We start from the raw sequence: 12,500 nt of genomic DNA, 5'->3' as shown, positions 1-12,500 counted from the left end.
AAAGCACTCCCTTTACCAGATCGTTAAAATGTACTGAGGAGACAATGAGGCTTTGGCCAGCCAGCTGGAGAAGAAAGTGGGTCTATTGATTTTCGTGAAAATGTTGACTTGATTCTGCCCAGGAAAGGCATCTGCTTGGGGATTTATTTCCATCCCCTTGCTCTCTGCCTAAGGCCTCCCTCTTCAGGCCAACGCCAGGTAGGGCTGCTAGCGTCTGGGCACTCTGGTGCCATCATTCATTCCAACTCCCATTAAACTTCCCACTCAGTGCCAAGACAGTGGACAGTGTTATGGGCTGAATTGTGTCTTCCAAAAAGATCTATGTACCAAGGGTTAGGGCTTCAACATATTTGGAAACAGGGCCTTTGTAGATGTCATCAAGTTAAAATGAGGTCATTCTGGATGGAGGTAGGCCCTAATCCAATGATTTGTATCTCTAGAAGAGATTGGAGTGATGCATCTACAAGCCAAGGAGCACTGAGGATTCCTGGCAGCCACCAGCAGCTGGAAGAGGCATGCCAGAATCTTCCCCTAGAGCCTTCAGAGAGAGAGAGAGAGAGAGAGAGAGAGAGAGAGAGAGAGAGAGAGAATGGCTCCATGGACACCCGGATTTCAGACTTCCAGCCTCCGGAACTGTGAGAGGATAGATTTCTGTTGTTTTAATCCACCTAGTTCGTGGTACTTTGTTTTGGTAACCCTACGAATAAACAAGATGAACCCACAGAGTCCCAACCCTAAGGGAGCTTAGAATCTAGTGCTAAGTGTTGTGCTGGGGAAACTCAAGATCCAATGGCTTTAGAGGAGGGGATGCTCCTGTGAGTTCCTGCAGGTCACATGACCCCACTCAGGTCCCTTTCACAGACCAGGAACTGATGCTGGTTATACATTCACTGGTACCTTCTCCAGGGTGTCCAGAGTCTGTGGGTTGATTTTCCTGATGTAATTGGTCTCTGTGGTTGCATAGAAGTCTTATCCACACTTCATGATGTTTATCAGGCAGTTGTCTGTGAAATCAGGGATGGTATGGGACAAGTAGGAAAAAGCTCTGTGGAAGAAAGCAGATCAATAGCAAATCACTGGCTGTGTCTACCCAGCTGGAAAGTTCTGCATAAGATAGCTTTAGTTTCCCTACCACTTAAAATGCTCTACTTCAGGGTCTCAAAGACTTGAGGAGTCTGGAAGACTTGGGTATCAAGTTGCCCAAAGATACCACCACATTGAGTTAGCTAAGACATGAGTCATCTGGGGAAAAGATGGCCACCAACTGCACCCTCCTGGGCTCTCAAAAATCCATTGGTCTCCCACACCACAGATATCAAGAGCTGGTAGGTTGTTCTGAAGTGTTTTAAGAAGCTCTACAGAAATCGTTATGTACCCATCCATAATGGCTCCCAAAGACTAGAAAAACAGCTAATTCTTGCTTTTGGCAGGAACGAGAACCCTCTGAATTTGTCCAGGAAATTAGTTTTCTTTTATTTTCTTTAAAGGAAAGCAAACAAATTGTGAGATTAAAAACTCATCATTAGTTTGAGCAGAAGATCCGGGACCCATGTATTGGTTAGTGCTCCCCCTACTGGCAAGCAGGGAAGCAGCAAAGATGTCTCACAGATGCTGGTTTTGCATTCATTTCCTCCCCCTCCCCTGTTCCTGCCTGGTTCCTCCCCACACCTGCAAACCTGAGGTCAGTGCTTGCTGTGTGCCAGCCCCAGCACTGGATCCTGGAACTGGAAAGATGAGGTCAGTTCCGGAAAAGGAGAAGCAATCTTCTGTCTCTGGGCCAGCGTACTAACACATTTCCTAACCCTCCTAGATCTGAAGAGTATCAGGAAGGAGATACGGACAGCAGGTCTGATTCCCTGGCCAACAATTTAGTTGTCAAGTGTGTGACACATTCAGAGTCATCAGAGCTCAGATGATTTGAAATGTAGTCAACAACAACAACAAACTCTTCCGTATCTCTTTCTCCCATTTGCCCACTTCCCTCCTCAAAGACCCTACGAGTTTCTCTAGACACATATAAGTACAAATAAACCTACATTTCTTCCTGCTTTTTTTTGCACACTACACCACATATTATATGCTCTTTCTATACCTCATTCCGCCCCACGCTCACCACTCAACAATGTATCTTGGAAATTTTTCCATTGAGTACATAGAGAGCATCCTTATTCTTTTTTTTACTTCTGCCTGGTATTTTCTTGTATATTTTCACTTTTATTTAACTACCCTTCTGTTGATGAACATTTGGGGTTATTTTCAGTTCCTCATCACAACAAATGACGCAACCGTGAATAATATTGCACGTTTGTCATTCCAGATGTGAGCCAGATTATCTCTAGATTGAAGGGAACACACGTTTGTGATTTTGAGAGAGAATTCCAAATTGCTCTCCTACCAGCCATATGGAAAAAAAACCTAATCATCTGTCAGATGCTCACTGCCCCTCTTGCTCTCAGTGATCAAGAATTGAATAGTATACAAGGTCAAAGCCCGGTCAGGTGGTTTTCATGCACCCTAAAGACGACTCTCAGGGAAGTGAACGCTGGTTGTTTTGACCACCAAGGATGTCAAAAAGCATGACCAGATTCAAAATGGACAGTTACTTACAAAATATGTTTTTGCAGGGGTCTGGATGGGCCATCGTTCCAAACTCTGACACCACAATCCTGTTGGCCTTGGTGTTGGCATTGTAGGTATCACTTCTCAGGTATTTGCTCCTGTAATAGACTTCACCTGAAAAAAAAAAAAAAGATGCAGAATCATCCCAGGCTGACACTTTTACAGAGTTTTAAGGTCAATTTCAGCCATTCTGGGGTATTATGGGGGGGGTGGTACAGGAGAAGTGAGTTCAGTAAAGCAGTCCCTTTTAACGTGTGGATGTAAGAGCATTTGCAGCAAGCTCTCACTTCAGACTCACATTTTCTCACTTGAGACTCACAACTGTATGTCAGGGTAAGTATCCCGATGAGCTCCATTTTACATGGCAGGGAACAGGAACATCCCCTTGCCCGGCCAAATGTCACCTAACCAAGAGGTGCTGACTTGGCCCATTGACCATCTCTCCTACCATGCTGGTTTCCCTCCAGGGAGGTCCAGATTTGGAGGAATGGTTCAGAAGGCCTCATACTTGGGGTCTGGGTTTCCCCAGCGTCTGGTTCAGGCCTGGAAGCCTTTCGTTGGCCATTTTAGCCCCTGGAGTAATATTTGATGCCTATTACAACCAGAGGGTGACCTAGGGCCCAATTCTGTGTAGCAGGTCAGTACGTGTGTGGATGTCTAATTCATGCAGTTACTGAAGAAAATCTAAGTCACTACATAAAATCAGGGACTCTTGGGGACCCTTGGTGGCTCAGTTGGTTTAGTGTCCGACTTCAGCTCAGATCATGATCACATGGTTTGTGAGTTCGAGGCCCGAATCGGGCTCTGTGCTGACAGCTAGAAGCCTGGAACCTGCTTCGGATTCTGTGTCTCCCTCTCTCTCTGCCCCTAACCCACTCTCATTCTGTCTCTCTCTCAAAAATAAAAACATTAAAAAAAATTTTTTTTAAAGCAGGGACTCTTGACCAGTTCATCAAGACCAACCTGAAAATGTACTGGATGGTTCTAGACCTGTATTAGGTTCCTATGGCTGTTGTAACAAATTACCACAAACTTCGTGGCTTACAACAACACAAAGTTGCTATCTTACCATTTTGGAAGATACAGGCTGAAATGGGTCTTACCGGCTAAAAAGCAAGGGGTCAGCAGAGAATCCTTTTCTTGTTTTTCTAGCTTCTAGAAGCTGCCTGCATTGCTTGGCTTGTGGTCACATCACTCTACCCTCTGACCCTCCTCTTTCCCTTGTGATTACACCCAGCCTACCGGGATAAACTCCCCAACTCAAGGTCCTTAACTTAGTCACATCTGCAAAGACCCTTTTACTTTGCAGGCTGACCCGTAACACATTCACAGGTCCCTTCCGGGAGACAAAGGGGAGCAGGGGTGGGGGAGAAAAGAGGAGAGAGCTGAGGAGGCCCACCTGGGAGTGGATGGATCAGGAAAGTCTTCCTGGAGGAGGGAAGCACTCGAGAGAGCACTTGGAAGATGAATAAAATTGTTTGCCCACAATAGACTGGGGAGGTGCAAGTAGGAGAGGGAGTAAGGCATTTCCATTCACTCTTCCTGGAAAGTGTGAAAGCACAGGCCTGGTGGTATAAAGGCCAGCCCACCTCCTGTAAGAGCTGAGTCAAGATGGGCTTGAGCACGAGGTAGGGGCTTGGGAGCAGCAGGAATGAGATGAGGTCAAGGGATGGCACCCTACTGGGCTACAGGAGGCCTCTGAACTTCATTTGCTGGACAACTTGAAACCTGTCGGTTTTTAAATTTTCATTTAATTTTGCTGTTAATTAGCAAGTGACATATTGATTTTTCCACCCTAAAGAACACATTCCTTGCTGTAGTCAAATGTAGGTTTCCAATGCTGGCACAATTATATATAATATGCAAAAAAGGAGGATGCAGGTCATACTGACATTTGATTCCCATAAAAAAAGTTGATCTGAGAAATGCCCATCACATATCCACTGCGAGTAATGGGCGTGGGAACACCTTCCCAAGAAATTCTGGTCCGGTGACTTTTTTTTTTTTTTTTTTTAATTTTTTTTTTCAACGTTTATTTATTCTTGGGACAGAGAGAGACAGAGCACGAACGGGGGAGGGGCAAAGAGAGAGGGAGACACAGAATCGGAAACAGGCTCCAGGTTCTGAGCCATCAGCCCAGAGCCCGACGCGGGGCTCGAACTCACGGAGCGCGAGATCGTGACCTGGCTGAAGTCGGACGCTTAACCGACTGCGCCACCCAGGCGCCCCATGAATTTTTATATTCAAGAAAGGAAATCGTGCTAAGAGCTAACATTTATTGAGCATGGGTGTGCTAAGTGCTCTGTGGACATTAAAAAAAAAACTTTTATTTTTTTACGTTTATTTATTTATTTATTTATTTATTTTTTCAACGTTTATTTATTTTTGGGACAGAGAGAGACAGAGAGAGAGTATGAACGGGGGAGGGGCAGAGAGAGAGGGAGACACAGAATCGGAAACAGGCTCCAGGCTCCGAGCCATCAGCCCAGAGCCCGACGCGGGGCTCGAACTCACGGAGCGCGAGATCGTGACCTGGTTGAAGTCGGACGCCTAACCGACTACGCCACCCAGGTGCCCCACGTTTATTTATTTTTGAGAGACAGGGAGAGACTGAGCACAAGTGGGGAAGGGGCAAAGAGAGAAGGAGACACAGAATCTGAAGCAGGTTCCAGGCTCTGAGCTGTCAGCACAGAGACCAACGTGGGGCTTGAACCCACAAACCACGAGATCATGACCTGAGCCAAAGTCAGACGCTCAACCGAGCCACCCAGGCGCCCCAACTGTGTAGACACTTTATGTGTATTTTCTGGTTTAATTCTCAGAACAGTGGAAGTGTATAGAATACACCAACTAGAAACGTGTTCTTTAAGGGGAAAAAAAAAAAATCAACCTAATGGCATTAGCTAATTAACAGCGAAACAAAATTTAAACAACGCAGGGAGGTTTCAAATTTCTTAGCAAATGAAGTACAAAAGAGCCAAGGCACTCGTGGCCCTGCAGACCCATTTCCAACTCCTAAAACCGAGGCACAGAGAGATTAAGTACGTTGCTTGAAGCCACACAGCTAGTGAGGGGGTAAGCTGGATTCAGATCCTGACACAGCCACCACCATCAGTTTGACCATTCTGTCTGATGGTTGTTATTAAAAATACACTCAGAGAAATGTGCTACCGTAACTGCATGGCTTGATGAAGCCTCACCAAATGAACCTACCCATATGAGCTACCTCCTAATTGACAGAACAAGAACCTCCTTGGAAGCCCCTCATATCTTGTCCAGTCACCAGCCTCCCCCCACCCAGAGAACCACTATCTCGCCCTCTGATGGCCTCGATTAGCTTCACCCTCAGGATTGTATTGTATCCAAAGGATGGGAGTGTCCACTTCAGTGGTAATGATTCCCACCTGTGCGCTTAGATGGAAATAACAATAATGGTGACAGTAGGCTTCATAAAATTGGAAGAGATCATGAAGGACCTTCTAGTTCTTTCTCCAGTCTTCAGGAGGTAAATGGTGTGTGCCCAGGGGCAGATAGCCATCCATTCTGTCCTCAAACATCTTTTCAGAGGTGGCCGCTGTGAATAAAGACCACTGAGATCGTTCAGGATGGAAAGTTCTGTTCTGGGGCAGCAGGAAGAAATAGAGAGGAATGGTTGGGAGCTGGGGCTTTCGGTTAATCCAGCTCTGGGTTCACGTGTTCATCTACTACCCAGGAAACACCTCTGTGGGCCAGGAAGCGGGGGGCGCGCAGGGCAGGCAAATCTCTACCCCTGAGGGGATTCAACTCTGCTTGGTCATCCACCATCCATGCACTTGACCTGTGTCAGAGGCAAGGCTCTGTCTTCTCTGCTCTGATGTGAGGATCTTGGTATGCTCCTTACAGAGCTGCCATAACACTTAAGGCCTGTAAAGCACGCAGCACATAGTAGGTGTTCAATAAAAGCTACACATGCTATTGAAATGCAGCAGGTAGAGTGGGCAGGGCTTTGGCTCCATGTTTAGTCCCAGTCCAAGCTGTGTGACCCTGGGTAAGTCTCTTTCTCTCATTGAACTTCAGTTTTCTCAACTGGAAATTCGGGATCACCCAACCCTTCCCCAGATGGGATTGGCTGTTTGAAATGAGATGGAATGATACAAGGAGTTCGGCCCGTTGGCACACAGCATGCACTTGCCAAGTAACGACTGCTGAACTTCTGAATTATCCAAAAAAAAATCCTGGAGGCAGGAAGACTCAGCTGGGGGTTGGTGAGGCCACATGTACATTGGTCTTTGGTCATGCGTTACACAGAATCTGCTACAGGGCCATCCTGGCCTCCCCCAGAGCCAGGCTGTACTTCACTGGTCGCTCTCTCTGAGGTATGCCACCCACAGACACTAGCTAAGGTGCTTCACCTAAAATGCTGAGTTATGCTCACTTGAAATGTAAACATCCAATCCAGGCTGGCTGTCAGCAGGAGGCCCATTTCATATAAACAACCAGTCCCAGAGCACAGAGGGCTCAGGGGCCACAGGAAAACGGGTCTCTGGAGTTGCTCAAGGCTGACACTCAACTCTGAGGCTGAGATTAAAGGCCACTGCACATTCCCCAGCACCCTGACCCCTGGTGAGCCCCAATTAGCCACATTCTTTCTAAAGGGACACAAGTAAACAGCTGTGCTCCTGCCTGGAATCTTCTAGAACTGGGTCAAGTTTGATATTCTGTGGGGAGTAGGATCTTTTATATATACATATCTCCCCATTTTAAGCAAACTTCTAAAAGGCTAATTTAGGGCTATAATAATTCAAAAAAGTCCGGTTCAGAAAAGGTTAAGTTCTCAAGAGCTCTTTTTGTCCCCAAACCTTGGTGATGCTGGCTCTTGGAATTCACATGTTCGAATCCTCATGGGACAATGACCTTGCCTCTTATTAGAAAAGTATCAAATGTACTGCTGAGGGAGACTTGGGTTCATTCTCCTCTATGCCTGCTTTATAAAAAATTTTTAATTTTCAAACAATTTTAGACTTAACAAAAAAGAGCACTCCTTTGTCTGTCTGGTTTCTCCTGCACTCTGCCTCCTTTAGTTAAATCTTTGTTAGGTTTTCATTTTATTTTATTATTCTTTTTTTAATGTTTGTTAATTTTGAAGGAGAGAGAGCATGAGCAGGGGCGGGGCAGAGAGAGAGGGAGACACAGGATCCAAAGCACCTCCAGGTTCTGAGTTGTCAGCACAGAGCCCAACACAGGGCTCGAACTCATGAACTGTGAGATCATGACCTGAGCCGAAGTTGGATCCTCAACCAACTGAGCCACCCAGATGCCCCAAATCTTTGCTAGGTTTTCAAAACATTAACTTTCACTGGCCACTGCTGAAGGCCACAAACCATTTTTCTGTTTTTTTGCTTTCTTACTCCAGTCTCTTCTTACTGGTCTGGCACTGATTCAGCTTCTCTGTGCTGGCTGTACACTAAATCACCTGGGGCTCTGAAACAATGGCAGAAGCTTGAGCACCACCTTGGTCTTGGGTGGGACAGGGCAGCTAGGATACAGGTCCACTGTGGTGGTCTGCTCGAAGTTTTTTTCGAGTTAGGGCTTCTTTTGATTGATGTGATCTATCATCTAGGAAACGCATTAGAAACATTGATGCTCTGACCTTACCCTTTAGGATGATGACCCACTCAGGCCTGGGTGGGGTCTCAGGATTTGCAGCTTTAATCCTAGGGGAAGCTGATGTGAGAAGCACACAAACCACCTTTTGAGAAATACTGGCTCTGTGTTATCTGCAAATCAGAGAACCCTTCTCACTCTGTGTATGCCCTCTTGAATCGTGTATAGTAGTATGTAATATATTTGGTTTATGTTTCCACTCTTGGGGAGTGGAATGGGGAGCCATTGGGAGTTCTATAAGGAGGAGACATGAGGCCAGGCTGTGCCACACCAGGGTTGGCAATCTGGCAGCCTTGAGAGGACTGAGCTGGAGAGATGAAGAGGGGGGGAGGTAGCTGGCAGGAGAGGGAAGGGGGATAGAACTGCATAAAGCTTAGGTCTTTGGATTCTGGATTATACCTGCCCTCCGCCACTTCTTAGCTGTGTGTATTTGAGTAAGTTACATGTCCTCTCTGGGCCTCAGACTCTTCTGTAAAATCGAGAGGTACCTTCCTTAGGAGCTGTAGGGAGGGCTGAGTTGTGGGTAGACATGAAGCACTTGGGCCAGTGGCCATCAATCACTCCCTGTAGTGAGTGGTGAAGAGATGGGCTGGGAGATTGCTTCCTTCTTCCAAAACAAGCTTTACCTCGTTCATGCCATTTTGGCTCCATAAAGAGTTTTCTAGTGTCCTTTAGGGCCAGGCCCCGTGTTGGGTGATGAAACACAATTTGAACAGAAACCCTGTGCTCTGGGCTTCCAACCACAGTCTGGAGAATGGTGAGCTGACCACTGCAAAGCAGATCAAGTCACGTACGCTTGACACAAGCCAGGTTCAAGAGCAGCATGGGGAAGGGTGAGTAATTGGGTGGACTCTCCGTACTTCGCATTTTCCATAGTTCCAGATTATGGATACAACTATTGTATATACTTTTTTATTTTCTGTATATTATGATGTTTTGACATCTTAAAAAAAAAAAAAAAACCTTTCTGGTTGGGGGAAACTATCTTTCCCTGGACTAGCCAGTTCATAGAGGTAGCCAAGGGCTCAGCATATCTTTGAGATGACATGGGAAATGACCCAATCCAGAGCCAGACCTCCTCTGTCTGGCCCACGTACTCTGGAATGCAATATACCTCCACCTTAATCACCCCAGGGCCAGGTGCCAGGCAATCAGGGAGTGCCCCTATAGTCCAAAGCCCACCAACCCTATTCACACCAGCCATTCTATGCTATCTACTCTGCCCTGTCATGTCTTTCCCTCAGAAACTCCAGTACATAGCACAACAACAGACACTTAGATCAATGGGACAGAATAGAGAACCCAGAAACGGACCCACAAATGTGTGGCCAACAAATCTTTGACAAAGCAGGAAAGAACAGCCAATGGAGTAAAGACAGTCTCTTCAGCAAGTGGTGCTGGGAAAACTGGACATCAACATGCAGAAAAATGAGCTTGGACCACTTTCTTACACTATACACAAAAATAAACTCAAAATGGATGAAAGACCTAAATGTAAGACAGGAAGCCATCAAAATCCTTGAGGAGAAAGCAGGCAAAAACTTCTTTGACCTTGGCTGCAGTAACTTCTTATTCAACATGTCTTTAGAGGCAAGGGAAACAAAAGCAAAAATGAACTACTGGGACCTCATCAAAATAAAAACTTCTGTACCGAGAAGGAAACAATCAGCAAAACTAAAAGGCAGCCTGACGGAATGGGAGAAGATATTTGCAAATGACATATCAGATAAAGGATTAGTCTCCAAAATCTATAAAGAACTTATCAAACTCAACACCCAAAAAAACAAATAAACCAGTGAAGAAATGGGCAAAAGACTCCAATAGACACTTCTCCAAAGAAGACATCCAGATGGCCAAGTGACGTGTGAAAAAATGCTCCACATCACTCATCATCAGGGAAATACAAATCAAAACCACAATGAGATACCACCTTATACCTGTCAGAATGGCTAACATTAACAACTCAGGAAACAACAGATGTTGGCGAGGAGGCGGAGAAAGAGGATCTCTTTTGCATTGTTGGTGGGAATGCAAACTGGTGCAGCCACTCTGGAAAACAATATGGAGGCTCCTCAAAAAACTAAAAATATAGCTACCCTACAACCCAGCAAGTGCACTACTAGGTATTTATCCAAGGGGTACAGGTATGTTGTTTTGAAGGGGCACATGCACTCTGATGTTTATAGCAGAACTATTGACAATAGCCAAAGTATGGAAAGAGCCCAAATGTCCATCGACGGATGAATGGATAAAGAAGATGTGGTATATATATACAATGGAGTATTACTCGGCAATCAAAAAGAATGAAATCTTGACATTTGCAACTACGTGGATGGAACTAGAGGGTATTATGCTAAGTGAAATTAGAGCAGAGAAAGACAAATATCCTATGACTTCACTCATAGGAGGACTTTAAGATGAACATAAGGACAAAACAAATGAACATAAGGGAAGGAAAGCAAAAATAATATAAAAACAGGGAGGGGGACAAAACATAAGACATTCTTAAATATAGAGGACAAACAAAGGGTTGCTGGGGGGATTATGGGAGGAGGGTTGGGCTAAATGGGTTTAAGGAATCTACTCCTAAAATCATTGTTGCACTATATGCTAACTTGGATGTAAATTAAAAAATAAATAAATAATTTTTTTAAAAAAAGAAACCCCAATACAGGCCATGGCTTATGTGCTTCCCCTGCTCAGTCTTCTGCTTCTGGATCCCCCTGGTGCTGTCCCCTGTGGGCCTGTGTGACATGGTGCCTCCTAGGACCTGTGAGGATAACAGCCTTTGTCCTCCCAAGCCTCTCTGGGTGTCCTCTTGTGGTCACATCCGACTGACCATCTCATAAAAGAAAACAAAATAACCAGTTACCTCTGGTTATCAAACTCTGACAACTCTGACAACAATTGACAACAATCTGTCTCAAACTCTGACAACAATTTTTGAATTTGAAAATCTATGACAAACTTCTAGAGTGTCTAAGCAGCATGGGACAACTTTGGTCACTTGCCTGTGTAGCCCACTCAAGGGTCTGGGTGGATGGCAGCCATGCTTCTGCAAGACGGCCATAGCTTGGTCATCCCTGCTGGGTCCCTTGTCCCTGGAGTCCCTATGGAGGGATGTGGAAGCCACCACTCAGTAAGCTGTTAGGGGTCACTTAGACTACCTGCCATTTCTCAGGGAGTGATGTGGGGGTGGGGTAGGGACAGCAGGGATTGTTGCAAACTTTAACCCTAGAGAACACAAATCAAATCCCAGTCCTACCTCCGTAACCTCAAATAAGTCACTCAACCTTTCTGAAGTTCCCATTACCATGTCTGCAAAGAGGGGACAAGAACATCTCCCACACAGCGCTAACGGGCCACAAGGACCTGGCACTCCAGCCAAGCTGGGCCTCATGGGAAGGAAGCCACTGTACCTTTATCTTTCATGCACCTTTATTTCCCTAGGAATCACTGGTAACTGTCGTCTAGAAAAGGGGATTTTTAAGGCTTAGGGCTGTCAGGAAATATGGAACCATCCACTCTGTAGCTCAGTCTTGGCAAAATCTGTTCGTTTTTGTAAACTCAGAGCTCATGGTTTTCACACATGGGGTCTCTATTTGTGAAATCTTGGAGCAAGCCACTGGCATAGAGTCTGCACTCAAAAAGAAAAGTAATTGCTGAATGGCTTAAAAGAACTAGTTAATTAAGCAAAAATAATGGTAATGTTTACCGAGCATATGTTATGTGTCAGGCATTATACAATGTTTCTTACACATATTAATGCCTTTAACTTGCACAGCAACTGTATATACAAAAGATCCCACTGCCCGCAGAATATCTATGACATATGCAGACATCTCCATTTTATCGCTGGGGGGGGGGGGGTAGATACAGAGAGGGTGAGTAACTTGGCCAAGGTCACACAGCTTGGGTCCATGTTAGCTAGGAAGAAGATGGGATTCAAACCCAGCGACAACGATGGTGGTTTTCAAACTATTCTCTACCTACCATGTGTCACACCCTTGCTAGACACCTAGGACTTCTTTTTTTTTTTAATTTTTTTTTTATTTTCTTAATGTTTGTTTATTTTTGAGAGAGATAGACAGCATGAACAAGGGAGGGGCAGCAAGAAGGTCAGACACAGAACCTGAAGCCGGCTCCAGACTCTGAGCTATCAGCACAGAGCCTGACTTGGGGCTCGAACTTATCAACCGGGAGTTCCTGACCCAAGCCGAAATCAGACGCTCAACCAA

The 12,500-nt window shown here is 45.4% G+C and overlaps 1 protein-coding gene across 1 annotated transcript in view; it reads right to left on the bottom strand.

The window, feature by feature from the left end:
* The window catches only part of BCO1 (beta-carotene oxygenase 1), a 95,424-nt gene that overhangs the window by 23,259 nt on the left and 59,665 nt on the right, over positions 1-12,500 (bottom strand). The window contains 2 exon segments of the mRNA XM_040443207.1: positions 898-1,045; positions 2,604-2,733. Coding sequence (XP_040299141.1) covers positions 898-1,045; positions 2,604-2,733 — 278 coding nt within the window.

This window comes from Herpailurus yagouaroundi, unplaced genomic scaffold, assembly GCF_014898765.1.
Source record: "Herpailurus yagouaroundi ecotype Mexico unplaced genomic scaffold, PumYag 190, whole genome shotgun sequence".
Classification (NCBI taxonomy): domain Eukaryota; kingdom Metazoa; phylum Chordata; class Mammalia; order Carnivora; family Felidae; genus Herpailurus; species Herpailurus yagouaroundi.
Note: the sequence above shows the minus strand (reverse complement) of the source record. Positions and strands in the feature narration are given on the sequence as shown.